This window comes from Erinaceus europaeus, chromosome X (assembly GCF_950295315.1).
Source record: "Erinaceus europaeus chromosome X, mEriEur2.1, whole genome shotgun sequence".
Taxonomy (NCBI): Eukaryota; Metazoa; Chordata; class Mammalia; order Eulipotyphla; family Erinaceidae; genus Erinaceus; species Erinaceus europaeus.
The window spans coordinates 60,832,114-60,852,096 of record NC_080185.1 but is presented as its reverse complement, the minus strand read 5'-3'; the positions used below and the strand labels follow the sequence as shown (position 1 = coordinate 60,852,096).

General features: G+C 42.1%; 1 protein-coding gene and 1 long non-coding RNA gene across 3 annotated transcripts in view; both read right to left on the bottom strand.

The window, feature by feature from the left end:
- LOC132535862 (uncharacterized) overlaps window positions 1-19,983 on the bottom strand; it is a 794,128-nt gene that overhangs the window by 469,850 nt on the left and 304,295 nt on the right. The gene's annotated exons all lie outside the window — the stretch shown is intronic.
- SLC25A53 (solute carrier family 25 member 53) lies at window positions 6,018-13,555 on the bottom strand. 2 transcript variants are annotated; one of them, XM_007536383.3, is made up of 4 exons: window positions 13,189-13,555; window positions 12,683-12,797; window positions 12,523-12,589; window positions 6,018-7,081 (listed from the first exon to the last, which is right to left on the bottom strand). In XM_007536383.3, the coding sequence occupies exon 4, from the start codon at window positions 7,048-7,050 to the stop codon at window positions 6,130-6,132; it is 921 nt and encodes a 306-aa protein (XP_007536445.1). In that variant the 5' UTR covers window positions 7,051-7,081; window positions 12,523-12,589; window positions 12,683-12,797; window positions 13,189-13,555; the 3' UTR covers window positions 6,018-6,129. The 2 variants fall into 2 exon arrangements, with proteins under 2 accessions (XP_007536445.1, XP_060039562.1); XM_060183579.1 differs by lacking the exons at window positions 12,523-12,589; window positions 12,683-12,797; window positions 13,189-13,555 and adding an exon at window positions 11,336-11,514.

The window sequence follows — 19,983 nt, the reverse complement described above, 5'->3', positions numbered from 1 at the left end:
TTACAACAGATTTATTTATAAATGCTCAAACTTAAACGCCATCCAGAAACTCCTCAGTAGATGAGTAAGTAAAATGTAGTACATACAAAGGAATATTATTCAGTGCTAAAAAATGAGGGCTGGGGAGACAGCATAATAAATGTGCAAAAGACTTTCATGCTTGAGGCTCTGAAGTCCCAGATTCTATCCCCAGCAACATAATAAGTCAATACTAAGCACTGATCTTGTCTTTCTCTGTATCTTTCTCTCTGTACTCTCTCTCATTAAAATAAAATAAACACTGGCCCACTTAATGATGGCTAATTTGGCCAATACCAGGGCACCTCATCACCTACGGTCCTAGTCATGGAATCCTTGGATCCCCACATAAATATTATGGGCCTAGACTTTTAATGGATTCCTCTTTTTACCATTACTGGTTACCTCATCAAGAATGTTCTCATTAGCCCTTTGTAGGCTTCATCAGAACCTTACCTTCACTACAAACTAACACTGATAAAGAGTGCTCCATTCTCCAATGGAGGCTGAGTCATTCTACTTTGCCACTTGAGGAAAACTGGCCCTGAAACGTGTAGCCCAGAATGTTCCCAGCTGTGACAGTGGATTGTGATGTCATACTTACAGGGACCTGGAGGTCATAAAGGTTTCTGTACTAAATGTGAACATGCATGGGCCCTGGGGGCAATCAATGTGGTAAACAGTTAATTGTATTTTTATATATTTTTCAAGTTTGGGAGCCACTCTCTGTCCTAACCTAGTTTTCAAATTATAGTCTGCACTCTGACACCATCCTCCCAGACGATTTCTAGTCCACCTTCATGTTAGATAGCAAGATAAAGCAAATATTACTGAAGTCCTGGGTTCTAGGGACTTAATGAAAAGAGCTATCCTAGCCTTTTTCTACCCTAGAGTCCCTACTCTCACTGACTCCATTCCTACTCCTTGGTCCCTGTTTACTAAGCATTTTGTCCTGCTTTATATATTACTGCCTTTCAGCCACTATGTTATAGATGCTAGTAAAATTCCATCCTTACCTCCCTAAGCAGATGGCTTCACCTGATATCTGATTACTGTAAAAAATGGCGACTAATTCCTAGCACTGCAAAAACAGTATCATCTGTTTTCCATCTACACCATGCCTCGGCCTCGCGTGAGCTTAATGTTCAGCTTGGCGATACGAGAATCCGGCATGAAGCCCAGCCAGTCTATCTTGCCGTTACTCTCGATCGCACTCTGTCATTTCACGAACATCTCATAAAAACTGCAGCAAAGGTGGGCGCGAGGAATAACATCATTGCAAGACTGGCCAGCTCCTCATGGGGCGCGAGCGCTTCCACACTACAATCATCATCTCTGGCATTATGCTATTCCACTGCAGAATACTGTGCTCCAGTATGGTTCCGTAGCCCCCATGTCCACTTGGTCGATTCCAAATTATATTCCTCCATGAGGATAATTTTTGGAACCATCCGTTCCACCCCGGTTCCATGGCTGCCAGTTCTTAGCAACATCGCCCCGCCAGATATTCGTTGGGATGTGGCATCATATAAGTTCATTTCCCACGTCTACGCTCGACCGGACCTGCCAATATACGCGGATATCTTCGCCCACCCTGTCCAACGCTTGACGTCTCATCACCCAATCTGGTCCCCTATGCCTACACTGAACTTCTCTGTTCCAGACTCTTGGAAACAGAGTTGGCAGTCAGCTGAGGTAAAGAACAAACACCTCATCACAGACCCCTGCAAGCGTCAACCCGGCTTTGACCTAACACGTTATGATTGGGCCCTCCTCAATCGCTATCGAACAGGCCATGGCCGGTGCGCCGCTATGTTCCATCGCTGGGGAGCCAGAGACGACCCGAACTGCCCCTGCGGCTACAGACAGACTATGATCCACACAGTCAACGACTGCCACCTCTCCAGATTCAAAGGAGGTCTCGAAACTTTACATCAGGCTCAACCTGACGCTGTTGACTGGCTACGGAAGAAGGGCAAATGCTAGAAGAAGAACCACCAACATGTCCCAGAAACTCACCTCTCCAGAGCCCTATCCTATTGGGAAAGATAGAAACAGGTTTGAGTATAGACCAACCTCTATATCAACATCCATGTCCAGCAGAGAAGAAATTACAGAAGACAGAACCTCTTCCTTCTGCACCCCAAAAAGAATTTTGGTCTATACTCTCAGAGGGGGATATGTCAGGGGAATTTAAGGAGAGGGGTCTGAACCCCAATTACACTAGTACCTGAAATTTTATGACATGGAACTTTTGTTTTTGCACCAACATTGAGAAGGAAGAGATTTTGGAGAACACCTGAGGAAGTTAGGTACATCTTTGCTTATCTGAAAGTGAAGAAAAAAGAGGAAGGATAACTATGAGATGATTTCCCTCATAAGTGGAATACAGAGTTGAAACACGTGAACTTGAAAAAAGAATGCATATATATATCATTAAAAATTCACTTATTCTCCAATTTATTATCTACATAATATGTGTAATATGTAAAACATTATTTAACTAATCCTAAATGCATAGTTAAACTATGCTATTAAGTTAATATTTAAAATAAATACTTAAAATAAATCTTAGAGGGAGTTGGGCAGTAGTGCAGCAGATTAAGCACAGGTGGAGCAAAGCTCAAGGACTGGAGTAAGGATCCTGGTTCGAGCCCCGGCTACCCACCTGCAGGGGAGTTAGTTCACAAGCAGTGAAGCAGGCCTACAAGTGTCTATCTTTCTCTCTGTCCCCGTCTTCCCCTCCTCTCTCCATTTCTCTCTGTCCTATCTAACAATGACAGCAACAATAATAACTACAACAATAAAACAAGGGCAACAATAGGGAATAAATAAATGAATAAAAATAAAAATAAATCTTAGAAGCAAAATTGTCTTATAGGCTATATTACAGTAATATTGATAAATTAGTGATTACTTCATCCTTGAGCTTTAGAAAAGCTGATGTAGATTATATTGAAAGATATACAAGGAATGTTATTCTTTTCCTTTCAATATTTTATGCTATGTATTTGTAAAATTAACTTCTAAATTTCAGATGTTTTAAGTTGATATAGGTTTTCATTACCTCATTTTCTTGATCTCAAGTCCAAAACATTGTGTAAATGTCATAAAGTGTAAGCACATAAACATGACAAACTAAAATTGATATTCAAATCACTAGAAAATAATTACACTTTATTCAGAAGATTTAAAAGGAAAAAATTGTAATGTTTATATGATTTTATAACTGTCTAGGTTTTATATGAGCTAATTTATAAAAATAAAATATAACAGACTTTAGCTATAAATCTATGTTTATATTATGATTGCATTGCTTTGACTATTAACATACATAATGCCAAGTTTTTATAAAGGTAAAGATGATAAATTTAAACAATAAAATATATTTTAAAATATACCAAATAAATAAACAAACTGATAATGAGTGCTCAAAAAATAAAGCAATTAGAGTAAAATAAAAACATTGGGAAAACTTGGCTAAAATGTATAAGGGTGTTCTATATAATGATGCTAGCAACTTCTCTATACATTTGGAATTATTTCTAAATATGAATGCCAAATGAAAAAAGGTACATGGGCTGACAGTGTCATAAGTGAAAAATTTAAAAAAATTACATGAAAATAAATACATCTGTGCATCTTTTTATTGAACAGAAACAAAGAGAAATGAAGGGAGGTAGAACGGAAGAGAGACGCCTGCAGCATTGCTTCACTGCTTATGAAGCTTTCCTCTGTGAAGACCTAGGGCTTGAACCTGCCTGGCTCCAAAATAAATACAACTCATATAAAAAAGAAAAGCAAGGAAATACTCCCCTTATTTTTTAGCTTAACCAAAGCTATAAACTGCTACAGATTTTCATGATGGATATATTTCCTTCTGAGAAATAAAACTTGCTGATCATGTTTGCTTGTACAGACTGTTTCCTATTCTCAAATTCACAAGCAGAGGACACTCCCATCCTGCCCAGAACCTACACAGGGATCAGTCATGGGAGCTTACCTGCAGTTATTCTCACCAGCCATCTTCTATAGACCTTTCAGGCAAATGCCCTTTAATCATTTATCCCCTATTCCTGTGTCTTATCCTATTCAGTGAGGAAGTCTCACTGCTAAGATCTTCAATCAGGTCATTGTAAGTACCATGTTCACTTTGGTAAGGAGTTGCAAGTGGAGGTCATTGCCATAATAGCCTCCATAAGTAGAAAGTTGCAAAATGGGCTATCTTGGAAATCCTCAAAATTGCAGAGCTGAAAGGAATAGGGCAGTTATGAATGTGTTTCTGTTAAAAAAATTTCAGTTCATAAAATCAAACATGCCATCAATAATACAGACTCATCAAATATTCTAGTAGAAATATTTTTTATTATTTCTTTTATTATGAGCATCATTATCATTAACACAAGACTAAATCCACTGAGAAAAACAAAAACAAGAAAACAAAATCACATTCTAAAGGCAAGTGTCTTGCTAACGGTAAGCCAGTGACATTATCTTCACATACAAGGGACAGCACCCTGAGGATAAAGACCGATTATAGTTTGATAATCAATTTAGTAATTCAGTGACTGTTATTGAGCACCTAGGGGCAATGGGAGATTTTTAAATGTATACAAGAATCCCTGCTTTCATGGAGTTTTAAGTCTAGTAGGAGTATTGAAGAACATCAAGAAGAATATAGGACCACATAAGATCAGTGATATAGTGGAATAAGTGTTACATAAGGAAGATTGATAGAAAAGATATCACAAGAAAGTTCTGTAATATTCACTAGTGGGAATTCTGAAGAGGCTCCACAGAGAACATGGCATCTGAATTGGACTTTGAGGAAATGAAATGATTTTGATTTTGGCAGATTGACAAGTGGAAAAGGGAAACTGCAGGTGGAAAGAATGTGTTGGCCAAAGCAGGGACACGGGAAAGTTTGTGGCATATTTGGGGAGAGAACAACAGTCCAATATGGCTACTGTATGGGATGTATGCAAGTAGGAGTGCATGATAAAATTATTCTAATTATAGGGAAGGTCCTTACTTTGAATGGTTCTGAATAACTGACTATAAATTCTGATCTTTATGTCACAGTAACTATGTTGATCCACATCAATAAAATATACCATCCTCTGAGAAGTGATATGGTAATTTCACTACCAGGTTTCTTAGCATAACTCAAGTGGTTTCTAGGTAATGTTATTGCCTTGTTATCAAAAATGTTCCAGCTGATAACACCAAGCAGCCTATACAGTAAATACTTCTATTTTGCATGCAACTAAATTTATTCCTTCAAAGTCTATTTTTTCTATCCACTCAGGAGCCACACCTCACCTTATTTCCATCTCCAGTCACACCAGTTCTTGTGGCACCTCATCTATGGAGACAAGTTTACTTTAGGATTTCCTACTATAACTGCAATCATGAAATCACATAGCTTAGAGCAGCAAGTGTGGTGGCTATGACAGCAACAATGAACAATGTCATGAAAATCTAGCTATCTGGGGGCCAGGTAGTGGCACACCTGGTTGAGAACATATATTAGAGTGCACAAGGATCACCTGCAAGGGGAAAGCTTCACAAGAGACAGGTGTCTCTTGCCCTCAATATCTACTCCACCCCTCTCAATCTCTTCTGATAATAAATAAAATAAAGAAAATGTAGCTGTCTGAGAAGTTCTATGGACTTCCCATCCTAAGAGTCAACCTTGGTTGTTTGAAATTGGAGTTCTTGGTCTTCCACTGAGTTTAGTCAGGAGGATAACTTGAAGGTTCTCAGAACTCAAAATGCCTAATAAAGGTCATCTTATAGTTTCCTCTCTATCTGTCAAGGAATTTATTAAATGATTAATACCTCCTCTGGATTACAAGTTATTTAAAGGTCTCCTGTATCTAAGGCTATTGAAGCTATGGATAGGCTGGAGTGATTTTATCTTTCTGACCAAGGAACCTCAATGGACTTTGTGCCCAACAGACCAGTAGTCAGGACCTTTTACACACTGACACTTCAAAGATGCTAAAGAATGATTGTATTGGAAAACCAAGTCAAAAAGTTGGTGCTTTTGGTCAAACACAGGAAAGTTTAGAATAACAAAATTTCCATGACCACATTTCTTGCAACTAGTTAGTCTTTCAACTCTTTCTTGGAGTGAGACCTCCTCTGAAGGAAATCATGAATAGCAGTAGTGAGGCCCCATGTCACACTGGACCGTAGGATGACGAGGGAGCCACCACGGTAGATCAAGAATACTTTTCGACCCCGGGTGTCCCACATGTCCTGGACTGAGGCCCACAGACTTGGCATCCTCCGCCAGCCAATGTGGGACTGCATGTTGGCAACTAGCACAATCAGAGGGTACAGAACCAGGCAGGTGATTGTTCCATTCACACTCCCAGAAACCAAAGCTGGAACCCAATGGGGTAGACCTTGCTCTGCCAAACCATCCTGGATGGGGTCCTTGAAAGAGAAATACAGAGCACTTCCCAGGCTGTTTCTGAGGAGAACAGGCCAGAAACCACGATAGTAGCCCCGAGACAGTCTCCCCCAAAAACCGTAAGAGTTGAATTCCTTGAGAATGCTGAAGGTGCTGGGGAAACGGGCTTGCTTGCGGCCATCCTGGAGTACATTCTGCACTCTTTCAAAAGGACTGAGTGCCACAGCTTCCACCACACCAGACATGAGCCCAGCAACACAGCGGTGTCCTAGGGAGTGTGGCCCCACAGGAGAAAGAGAGCTCAGCAGGCTATCATAAGTCCCAAACAGTAAAGTCCCTTGCAATGTCTTGGAGAGAAGCGGTGGGTAGATTCCCCTGTAGAAGTACTGAGGGCCTTCATGCCAAAGTTGTCTCACAGCCTGTGATACAGCTACAGCATGAATTTGTTGTCGGAATACAACCTTATAGATAGGAAAGGTCAGAAAAGTAGACATAAAGTTGGAAACAGCCCCAAGGGCATAGGCCTGAGTGTGCCAGACTTTCTTTCCTGGAACTTCTGCTCGTGTCCTGTACTGAGGCTCCTTCCCAGGAGAGTGGTTCTGTTCCCCCATGTTGCAGGTAACTGGAAGCAGATGGAAGAAACTGGCAAGAGTGGAGAAAAGGTTAGACTGAATATTCAATCTTTTGGGTAGCATTTTTTGTTGCCTAGTTAGGAATAGAGACTATGAAACTCAGCTCTAAGGAAATAAATGACTCTAGGTTGGTTTCTGAAAACATGTCACATTCTGTTTTATTGATTAATTTTTATAGATATTCTTATTTATCTTTGAGGGAGGGATAGAGAGAGAGAGAGAGAACGTTGGAAGAGAGAGAGAAACCTGCCCTCCTGGATGTTGGAGACAGATGTTGTAGCTGTTTCATGACAATGTCATGTCCCCTCTCCCAGTTGAGGAGCAGAAATAATAACTGTTCCTGGAAGTTTGGTATTAAAAAGCTCAATGCATGGCATTTTCCAAGCCTAAACATAAAGATCTGAAGATATATATATATATATATATATATCAGTGGTGCTTTTCAACTTTGGCACTCATAATACTGTGAGCCAGATAATTCTATGTTGTAGAGGCTTGTCCTGTCCACTTAGGGATGTTTAGCAGCATCCTGCCCTTTATGTGTTAGATGCCAATAGTACCAGTTGTGACCTACCCAGCTACTGATAACCAAAATGACTCCAGATGATGCCATATATGTCCCCTGGGAGAGAGCAAAATTGCCCCTGTTTTAGAACAACTGTACTAGGGAGGAAGAGGCAGGAAATTCAAAGCATTTCTCCCACCCCAGAAAGGTTTGACAGCCATGGGGCAATAATTCTAGGCACAGGAAGGAAATCTGGGATCAAGAAGAAATGAATCCTCATCACAGATCTGAAAAACTTAGGGTGTTTCTCTGGAAGGAATTGGGGCTCCAATGGGAAGATGATGAGGGTGTGCTGCAGTGGGGGCTGGCTGGAGTTTGCAAGAGAGGAAGCACAGTGCTGTGTGAGTAAGGGAGAGAAGAGGTGGGAGAGAGGAAACCATGACCAGCCAGGAGACTCACATCTAGACAGACAGGAATTCTGCATGGGAAAAATGCAGATACACAAAGGGCCTGGGAGATATCTCAAGTCTGTTCGAGTGCCTATTGAATGCCTGAGTGCATGAGACTCCAAAGGCCACAGGCTCAGTTCCCAGCACCACTTGTGCCTGAGCTGATCTCTGGCACTCTCTCATAATCAATCAATGAATCAGTGAATCAATAAATCTTTAATTTAAAATGTAGGCTCAGAGGTTTCATACAGAACCCTGGACTATGTGGTCCCAGGGGAGGGTGTTGGGGCTCTCATCATGTTATCAGTTGATGGTCTGCTCAGGAAGGACAGAAGGGTGCAGGATGAGTAGTAGAAGCCACTACCAGGAAGTGGTAGAAGGCAGACATTGTAAGAAGCTTTCTGTAGCCTTCCCTGCGTTGTCCTGCCAAGAACCTGCCTTGAAGTGCTTCTCCTTCCAGAATCATCCCCATCAGCTCCTACTTCTGGCTTACTTCATCCATGGCCCCAAAATATGACCTCATAACCATTTTCTTTCCTGGAGCCACACTCATGTCCTAGGGGCTGGATGGGAGGCTGAGGTTCAGCCTTTAGTACTCTGTCATCACCCGTCCCCCGCCACTCCTTAACCTCAAGGCCAACATCGGGGGCTGGGTAATCCCTCTGCCACTGACCCTTTTGCTGAAAACTGGTTGTTTAGGAGCCCACTGCTTGTTTTTTTCTTTTCTTTTTTAATTTTTTTTAAAAATATTTATTTATTCCCTTTTGTTGCCCTTGTTTTATTGTTGTAGTTGTTATTGTTGTTGTTATTGATGTCGTTGTTGTTGGATAGGACAGAGAGAAATGGAGAGAGGAGGGGAAGACAGAGGGGGAAGAGAAAGACACCTGCAAACCTGCTTCACCGCTTGTGAAGCGACTTCCCTACAGGTGGGGAGCCAGGGGCTCGAACCGGGATCCTTATGCCGGTCCTGTGCTTAACCCACTGCGCTACCGCCCAACTCCCAACTTGTTTTTTCTTTAATGCACTCCTGGGTTTTTGACAGCATCTCTGTCTGTCTCTCTCTCTCTCTCTCTCTCCCTCTCCTTTACACCAGAGCACTGCTCAGTGAGGAGTCTGGATCCTCAGGCAAGAGAGTCTCTTTGCATAACCATTATGCTATCCCCCACTTCTATTTCTCAAATCTAGAGGGGTCCCATTCCCCACCTCCAGATAGGAGGTAACCCCACTCAGGCTTTCAAAACCTACTAGGCTCCCAAGATACCCTGACTCTCCTAACAAGGGACTTCGCTGAATTTTATTTGCACCTAAATAAGGATGGGTAGTGACTGCAATGCTGTTCCCCTTCTTTCTCAAAGTACAATACTGCTTCTCTTCCTCCTTACATTTTCCTGAGTATCTAGTCACCATGTGCCCCATCAAGGGTTTAAAAATCTAGTGGTAGTAAACCAGTCAGCAATGAGATAAACTATACTGGCAGACAAACTAAAGGGCATACTAATCAGGGTCAGAACAGAAAGGCAAACGCAATGTATTACACCTGAGAAAAATTTCTCTGAGGGACATCTGACTTGGTCCTTATCTGGTAAGTAGGCTTTTATTATGTGGAGAAGTGAAGGGAGGCGTTGCAGGCTGAGGAAGACACAGAGGACAGAATACAAGTGTAGTGCATGGGGCTGGAAATGAGCTGTAGGAAGGAGACAGAGCTATGACTGATGCAGAGAAGCCAATTTAGAATATATTCCCCCACTATTGTGATTTTATTATACAGACTTAGGCTCTGCAGTAAGCTAGGCTAGGTTTGAGTTCACTGCTCTACTTGCTAATTTTATGATCTCTGCTAAGTCTTTCCACTTTCTAAAGCTCAGTCTCCTTTTCTGTAAAAAACAGATCACAGGGAGTCTGGCGGTAGCACAGTGGGCTAAGCGCAGGTGATGCAAAATGCAAGAACCCGCTTAAGGATCCCGGTTGGAGCACTGGCTCCCCACCTGCAGGGGGACAGGTCTGCAGGTGTCTATCGTTCTCTCCCCCTCTCTGTCTTCCCCTCCTCTTTCCATTTCTCTCTGTCCTATCCAACAATGATGACAATAATAATTACAACAATAAAACAACAAGGACAAAAAAAGTGAATAAATAATAAAAAAACAGATCCCATGAGGGTCACATATGAAATAAAGTGCTAGCCATAGTATCCAGTAAATAGGCTGTCCCATATAAGCCCTATTTGTAGTTTAATTAAAAATTTACTGTCAATAAAAATCCTGTAAATCAACATTTCCTCAATAAAGTGATAGTGGAATTGGAGGGGGAAAAGATTACACAAAAGAAAGGAGGGTGGTAGAGAACGAGATAGCAAGAATAAAGGTCAGGTTACAACTACATTGTTCTAAAGACTGGTAGTGGTTTATTGTCCAGAATTTGCAGAGTGAATTTTTAAAGTACATGCTTTGAAGATAGCAGAGGTAACAAGTTGCTGGGTTTTTGGAGTCTCACAGTTCTCGACTGGCACCCCAGCACCTCCACACAGTCTTCTCCAAGTTATTTAATCCCCTTGAAAATCAGTTTCCCTATCTGCAAAATGGGGTGACAATGCCTGTCCCAACAGCATTGCTGAGAAGTCTTAATGAGATAACGAATGGAAAGTTACCGGCAGAGAAGGCAGCCAGTCAAAGGGCAGTTATAATTGTTCCAACTAAAAGCTTTATCTCTTATCCTACATACTTTTAAGGTTTCTTTGTTGAAATTTGAAAATGTGGTCTCATTAGAGCCATGAGTTGGAATGGACTCCCACAAAGGAGACCAGAGATAAGGGATGATCTCTGTGCAACTGGAGCCAAGTTAGTAAATGTTCCTCTCAGTCTTGCATGAAGAGAGGCTTCTTTGGTTCTAAGGGACCCACCCGAACACTCTTACACACACTGTTTCAGCTCACTGTCTTTTTTATTCTTTTTTCCTCCAGAGGTCTCAGGATCTCTTCTTCTAATTGACTTCACACCTCACCAGGTCCAACTGCAGACTACCTAATTTGCTTAGGAAGTCAACTGAAATAAAGAACAAGTCTGTTGAGACTCAAGCTCAGATGTTTAGAAGCCAGGAGTCTTAAAAGCCTAAGAGCTACTACCATGACTCCTAACCACATGAAATGAGTCCTATCTCTACCTCCCTTACCTCTATCTTCTGCTACTACCACTAACACCACTGCCCCCCCCCCCCAATTCTTAGATGTAAAGTACTTGATCTCCAACTTCGGACTGATTACTCTAAAGAAGTCTATAGACTGTGTAAATAAGACCAAAAAGAGAAGGTAAAGTACCTTGGTAGGCTGAAGATGAACACAACAGTAGTAGAAAGGCAGCAGACTGTTTATGTGCTCTCAAGCTTCAGGAGTCAAAAACAACTCCCACATAGTTCTCCTAACCACAATCTATATATGAGGGAAGATCTCACCAAGAACCACAAGTCAAGAAAGTGGAGCTAGTTTCCCCCGCCTCCGGCTTCATGGCCTATTCACTCTGGACAGCCCTGTATGCCGTTTCCATGGAGTTAGTCCTTCTGTGAGGCCATTGATGCCAAATACAGCAAGGAGAGGTCCCCCTCAAGAGCTCACAGAAGGGCAACCTAGCAACCTGTCCTCAAGCCAGGAAATGAAAGAGCTATATCAGCGGTGGAGAGCTATGGTTGGGGATCAGGTCAATTGTATTTTCATTTCTCATACTTTCCCAAGTACAAGTTGAAGAAGGAAGAAGAGGTTATGAGGTGAGATAGTTTATGTGTGGAGAGGTGATGATGGTTCTTAGCCTTTTGGTGCCACAAACTCATTCGAAAAATCTACAGAGCTTATGAACTCAGAAAAATATACAGCAGCCGGATTCCTTGAAAAAAAGTAGTAGGAAGGCCCCTAGGTAGGAAACTCTTCTTTGGAGATACCTTTCATGATAGATATGCTGTGGGCAAAATACACTGGCAGCAATCTTTTACTTAGTGCTCTGAGCATGTGGTGATGTTTTGTGCAGTGGTTCACAGATCTCACTTCACCTCAGAATTAACTGCAGTACTAGTTTAAAATACACGGTGCACTCTCACACCTAGGTCCCCCAGAAGTGGAGAACAGGAGTTTGAATTTCTAGCAAACACTTTCAAATGATTGAGGCAGCCAGTCTTACACCCAAAGTTTGGTTGACTGATGAATTTTAGGGTCAGAGAGATGGTGCAAATTGTGTCTTCGCTGTGTAAATTTGGGGTAAATTATTGAACTCTGTCTCCTGTGGGGTAGTAAGCTGTGGAAAATATATGTTATGTATATAGAATAAATACATTATATATATGTGTGTGTGTGTGTTTACCAGGTATCTTGCTGTAGTGTAAAAAACAAACAAACAAACAAAGAAAAATACCTCAACAGTGTCTTTTCTGTACAGTGGGTATTATCAAAGTAGTTTATTCTTACCCATACTCCTCGACCCTGCCTCCCCAACACCTTCCTGGGATCTACCATCATACCTGGAGATGCTGCTGTTGAGATGGTTTGAGTTCACTGAGGTGAGGTGAAAGCTCTCTTCTAGCAGCTCTGGGGGCAAATAGTTAGCATTAGGAGAACAATAGGCTTAGGCGGAAAATGCTAATACTTATCTGTTGTGTAAAAGATAGACAAGATGTTTACCTTTCTGTGGCTGTCCTCACATCTGTAAAATGTTGGTGCTAGTCCTTGCTCACTGGTTCTATACGGTCCCCGTGGGCCTTTCTTTCGCCACTCCGACTTTTCTGCACTAAAAACACTTAACCAGACAGCAGAGAAGAGTGTGGTCTTTGAAATCAGATTTGTCTTAGTCACATTTGGGTGCAGGCTCTTCGTTCTGCACTTCCTAACCGAACTGCTCCGTGGTTTAAGTCCCCTCTCTGTTAAATGGGCTTCCTGCCACCTCCTTCACAAGACCGCTGAGAATAAATGAGATGCCCCTGAAAGCGCGTCTGCACACAGAAAGCGCTCTATAAATGTTATCCCCTTACTTCCCCAGTACAAAGGTGAGGGACTCTTATTGTTCACTTCATTTCTGTCCCACCTCGTGTTTAAGGCATCCGGTCTCAAAGGGCAAAGGAGAGCCGAAGCGGAAGGAGAGAGGGAGAAGGGAAGGGGTGTGTGGAGGGAGAGGGGAGTACCAAACTCACGAGTAAAATGTAAACCGGCCGGGTCCCTGAGTCCAAGCTGCACTTGACACCAAGCTGGCTCCCGCACCTGTGTGCTGCAGCCCCCGCCCGGGCTCCCCCCTCCAGCTAGCAATGGCCTCGAGGCTGAAAGGCTGAGCGGGGAGGCCGCCCTTGCGTTCCTCTGATTGGCTGAGCTACCCTGCTCGTCATGCTCTTTTGTCTCAATGGGCAGAAGCTAAAAGCAGCAGTAGCTGCTAGGAGGGCCGGGCGGGTGGGCGGGGGCGGCTGCCGTGGGAACCGCGCTGCCTCAGCTCAGCTACTCCTCTCAGGGCGGCAGCGCCTAGGTGCTCCTCCTCCTCGAAGTCCTGGTTTGCAAAACCGACTAGGAGGCGACCACGGAGACCAGAAGGCAACCACTAAAGTTGCCGTTGCTCAAAGGGGGAGCAAGATTTAAAATGGGGAAGCTCTCCCACTAATGGGGTAGCTCCCGAGTTGTGGATTTGAACACTGCAGAACACTCCTGCCCTATTGCCCGGCAACGCGGAGGGAGACCGAATGGGTCACATTTACCCGGATTGAAAAGGGGATTTTTCAAGGTGCTAATGAGGGGGCAGCGGAGGGTGGGGAATCTCTTGTTATATGCCTTGAAGCCCTTTTGCATCTCCCTCTCTCTCCTGGGGAGTAGTATCCCAGTGTGTATGTTCAACTTCAATTCTGTTTCTTCATGGCAGGTAATCTAAGCCGAATCCGATTTTTAAATTCTGAGAGTCTGGACACGGAACTGATAGGTCACGGGTTTTCAGAAGAAATGTAATGGGGCAGGGGTGCACCTTAGGTTTATATTCAGAATGTTGGAGGGAGGTTTTGCCCCCTGGCTACAACAGAGGGTTTAGAGGAGATAGATGAGGCTTTCTCTCGCTCTTTCCTCCACGAAGGCTCAGTCTCGAGGTCCTAAAGACTGGGAGCCCCTAATCAACAGTTAGATGCCCAAGCTAGCTTTGTCACAGAGAGCACCTGTTGGTTGCAGAGACTGCAAAGGAATTGATGTAGCACTTTTGTTTGAGAGCTTATAAAAATCTGAAAAATAGGGGGTTGGGCGGTAGCTCAACGGGTTAAGCCATATGGAGCTAAGCGCAAGGACCCGTGTAAGGATCCTGTTTCTAGCCTCCTGGGTTCCCCACCTGCCGGGAGGTCGCTTCACAAGTGGTGAAGCAGGTCTGCAGCTATCTTTCTCTCCTCCTCTCCGTCTTCCCCTCCTCTCTCCATTTTTCTGTCTTATCCAGTAACAACGACATTAATAAAAACAATAACCACAACAATATTAAACAAAAAGGGCAACAAAAGGGGGAAAATAGCCTCCACGAGCAGTGGATTCTTGGAGCAGGCACCGAGCCCCAGCAATAACCCTGGAGGCAAAAAAAAAAAATCTGAAAATTTACAGGGAAACTAAGAAGAGGGTGTGGTTGAGACCTAAGACCAGATCTTATTTACAATTATCACAGGTCTGTTAGATTAAGACCATTATACTCTATTTTGAGAACCCAAATAGGTGTCATTTCAAAATCAAAGCAAGAGTTGCCCTCCCTCTTGGAGAACTGGTAGCAGGGGACACAAATGGGGTTCTGAGAAGTGTCTCACTAGCACCACGGGGCCTTAACTGCCAGTGTCCTATAGGGTATTTTGAGGGAAGTGAGTAGATATGCAATGTACTTAAAGGAGCTCAGAAAAGTGGGGGGGGGGGGAAGCTGCAGACTGTATTACCTTATTGACATTTTTTCCTTCTTTTTCTTTACAGTTTCACAGTAAGATACAAGGATAGCAGAGCCAGGAAAGTTGCTTTAGGAATTCCTCCTGCAGCTTAGGCATCTCAGTTGCTGTAATCATTATGTCAATATCATCAGTAACCAGCATCTTTACAGGAGTGTGAAGTAGCCTGAGGCAGAATGTACTCTTGCTGCGGGAACTCAAGCCAACCCCAGGCCCTGTAGGGGAAGGTCTTGGGCCATTAAGGGTCAACATTGCAGAAAGAAACCTGAAGTTGTTCTCAGAGAGGGGTGGTGCTAGCCTTAGGGGACTCCCAAAGCCTTTGAGAGTTGGAATATCCAAGTAAACAGGAATTTATTCCTGCCAGATCAGAATGCGTCCATGGAGGTGAAGCTCAAGCACTTCAGGACCCTGCCTGGGAGGTAATGCTTCCCTCCCCCCCCCCCCCCCCCCGAGTTGCCCATATTCAGTCTAAGAGCGATGGAATTCTTGCCAATGATGAAATTAGTGTCTGGGTAATCTGAAAGCAATGTGGACATTTTGGTAGCTGTTTTAATATCCTGCGGTCACAGTGGGAGAACAATTCCCTTTTAAAAGATTTATTTATGCGGCTGCTGAGACAATGTATTGGCCTGTCTCTCTCTACCTATTTAAAGTAAAATAAATATTAAATAAATAAGAGATTTATTCATTTACTAAGGAGAAAGAGAAAGAGAGAGAAGAGGAGAGAGGGCCAGAGTATAACTCTGGCAAATGTGATATCAGAGGTCAAACTCAGGACCTTATACTTGAGAGTCCAACACTTTGTCCTTTGTGCCACCTTTAAGCCTTGAAAGTTTCCTTTTATATCATTCCATCAGAGGCACAGCTCCTGTGAACTATTCTGTGGTGCTAGTTCTCTCATTTGCTGAATTTTCTTTCTTTTTTATTCCTCCCATGCTAATGATAAAAATGAAAATGATGTCAACTGTGATTTATCAAAATTTTACTATATGTCAGGAACTCCTGTGCAAAATATATTTTTTTAAAGATCTATCTATTCAAAGGGAGAGAGAACCTGATCTTCACATGTATTGCCAAGGATCAAAACCTCATGTTTGAGGCCCCAAGACTTTATCCACAGCGCCACCTCCCGGTCCACCTGTATAAAGCCTTTTAAACGCTGCAATTTTTTTTTCCATTTTTTAAAATTTCTTTATTGGGGATTAATGTTTTACAGTCGACAGTAAATACAATAGTTTCTACATGTATGACATCTCTCAGTTTTCCACATAACAATACAACCCTCATTAGGTCCTCTGCCATCCTTTTCCAGGACCTGTACTCTTCCCCCCCACCCCACACCCCAGAGTCTTTTAATTTGGTGCAATAAACCAACTCCAGTCCAGGTTCTGCTTAGTGTTTTATTTTCTGATCTTGTTTTTCAACTTCTGCCTGTGAGTGAGATCATCCCATATTCATCCTTCTGTTTCTGACTTATTTCTTATAACAAGGCTTCTTCAAGCTCCATCCAAGATGGGCTGAAAATGCTGAAATCACTACTTTTAATAACTGAGTAGTATTCCCTTGTGTATATATATAACACAACTTGCTCAGCCACTCACCTGATAGTGACTAACGAGTCATCATTAAAGTATGCCAGTCTCTTGCCCTTATGCAGCTTTTGCTTTGATAACGTTAGCTTTGGACTGAGTGAGGGAAGTGTAATAGGAAGTAGGTGAGGAAGGTATCTAAGTCTAAGTAAACACTATTTCATTATGAACTTTATACTGACTCACTGCAGACTATTGTGTACTTTTGCTTTCAGATATATATATATTTTCCCTAATTTATGGATACATATGAACATATGCTCTGTTTACTTATTTTTAACCTGAGCAGTGTTCACCACTATACAGTGGTACCTGTGTTTGAACCAGGGACTTTGTAGTTGAGAGCATGAAAATCTTTTTTCATAAACAATATAATACCAATCTGCTCAATAAATCCTCTTTAAAGCAGGGAAAAAACCTAAACCTTTGTGTTGAAGGAGACCCACGTGTCTTTCCTGTAGTGTCTGGTTCATTATGGTTGGTAGGATGATAAAGGCAGCTTGTGTCCAGGCATGTGAAGGTCACTAGAGAAAATAGTGACTGCTTTCTCTCTCTTCCCTTTTATTTTCCAACCTGTCTTTACTTGGAATAACATTGTCATTGACCCAACTGAATTATGTGATTTTTTTCCCTCCAGGGTTATCACTGGGGCTCTGTGTGGGCACTATGAATCCACTGCTCCTGGAGGCCATTTTTTTCCATTTTTATTGGATAAGACAGAGAGAAATTGGCAGAGGAGGGGAATAGAGAGGGAAAGAGAAAGATAGACACTGTGCGTCTGCTGCACTGCTTGTGAAGTGCTCCCATTGTAGGTGGGGAGCAGGGGGCGTGAAACCGAATCATTGCACAAGTACTTGTGTTTAGTACTATGTGTGCTTAACAAGGTACCACCTGACCATCTGATTCTTTTCTATTGGTCTTGACCTTCAGGTGTATCTTTCTTTCTTTTTTTAAATATTTATTTATTTTCTTTTTGTTGCCATTGTTGTTTTTATTGTTTTTGTAGTTATTATTGTTGTTGATGTTGTCGTTGTTGGATAGGAGAGAGAGAAATTGAGAAAGGAGGGGAAGACAGAGAGGGGGAGAGAAAGACAGACACCTGAAGACTTGCTTCACTGCTTATGAAGCGACTCCCCTGCAGGTGGGGAGCTTGGGGCTCAAACCAGGATCCTTACGCTGGTCCTTGCGCTTTGCACCACTTGCGCTTAACCTGCTGCGCTACCGCCCGACTCAGGTGTATCATTCTAAGGTCTTGCCCTTTTTGTCCTTTTAAAACTCCTGCCTACATCTATCCCATAATAATTATTTTCTTCTTAGGAGATCTTCTTTCTCCCTGTGCCTTCTGTGCTGAATCCAAAGACAAAAGGGCCAAAGTTTTCCAAGTCATTCCTGTGAATTCAGTTGGTGCCACTGGATGTTCCTATGACCAAAACCAGAATACTATGAGTCCCTAGCCCTAAAATTTCCTAACATTTGGATTGGGAAAATAATTTTTTATAGTTCAGTGTGATGAAATAAATTATAAAGGAAAAACAGTAAATCAGAAGAAATCATTAATGAAAACACAAGACAAACAACAAACTTAACAATGTTGCCAACATATAAGAAAAAGAAAAAAAGCAGCAGAATCATTATGTTTAGATAGCTAACATTTATAAAGTCTTATAAAGTGCCAAACATAGTTCTATACTTCATTTCATTCCTACAATAGACCATGATATGGATCCTAGCATTTTATCATCTCTATATAAAAAACCATTCTTATTTAAGGAGAAAAACAGGAAAAATGCAAATATACAACATAAGAAGTCTTTATGGAGTAAACCACCACAGGCTTGGTTAGATAGCTCACTTGGGAAAGTTGCCTACTTTGCCATGCATATGACGTGAGTTTAAGTCCCCAAGCACCTCAGCAGTGGTGAAAGCTTTGGTGCTGTGTTGACTCTGTCTCTTTATTTGAAAAATTCAGACTGAAGATGTGAGGCTGAGGCAATGACAACTTTAAAAGTATTCTCTAAAGTAAACTGTCACACAGTTCAAGAAATAGAACATGTCCAAGGGCAGGGCAATGGAGCACTTGGTTAAGCACACATATCATTATGCGCAAGGATCCAGGTTCTAGCCCAGATTCCCCAAATGTAGGGAGGATGCTTCAGGAGCGGCAAAGCAGATCATCAGTTGTCTTTGTCTCTCTCCCTCTCTATCTCCCTTTCCTTCTCACTTTCTCTGTCCTGTCAAATAAAAATAAAGTAAAAAAGGGGGGGATGGACTCTAGAAGCCATGGATTCATAGTTATAACCCTGATGGAGAAAAAGAAAGAAAGAAAGAAAGAAAGAAAGAAAGAAAGAAAGAAAGAAAGAAAGAAAGAAGGAAAGAAAGAAAGAAAGAAAATATCCAGAACACCAGAAACCCCTATGAGTCCTCATATGATAGTAATAGTCATTAATTTCTTTAACACTTTACCTCAAGTAGAGACCCCCCAAATGCTTTTCTTTTGTTGTCAGTTTTTCTATAAGTACAACTGAATTGTTCACCCATTAACTACTAGGCAAGAGCTGAGAAAAAAAGGGGGATTTATTCTGGTGTTAGTGAAACTAAGAAAATGATAGGTTCAAGTACAAAAAACTATCTTACCCTAAGGCTGGGGTTCAGGTTTTCTAAAGGATCAAGTGGAGTGGAAAGGATCCAATCATGTGGTAATCTGGCTGATGTAAAGGGTTCTGTCATGTGGCTGTCTGTCCAGTTAAGAATCCTGTCATGAGGAATGAATTACTGGTGTGTGGTGGTCTGTACATTGTAAAACTCTGACATAACATCATTAAGCACGACCTTTTTCTAGATGTCTAAGTCACTGGCTCCTACTTTAACTTCCCTTAGTATCAGGAGATAGGACAAAAGAGCAGAGACATTATAATGAATATGTCCTTTTATATCATACATTTCCCTCACAGTTATGTCTCTACAATTCAGTTTTGTAGCTTGTCTCATTAGTTCATTGTTTCATTAGTTTTAGTGTTGTTTTATAGCATTCTATTCTACTGCTGATGAATAGTTAAGATATGAAAAAATATGGCTATAAATATTGTTCTGTCTTCTGGGGCACACACAGAGTAAATATCTAGAAGCTAAGTAGCTGGCTTGTAGTGTATGTGTATTTTCAACTTTAGATATCAACAAAATATCTTCTAATACTGGACCAACCATTACTTCCACTATCAGTATTTGAGAATCCTGTTGCTCAGTAGTCACACATTTTGCACTGCCAATAAAGCTTCATTACTTTAATTTAAGATTTTGTAGGGGGTTGAGCAGTAGCACAGTGGGTTAAGCGGACATGGCACAAAACGCAAGGACTGGCATAAGGATCCCAGTTGGAGCCTCCAGCTCCCCACCTGCAGGGGGTCACTTCACAAGCAGTGAAGCAGGTCTGCAGGCCTCTGTCTTCCCCTCTCTCCATTTC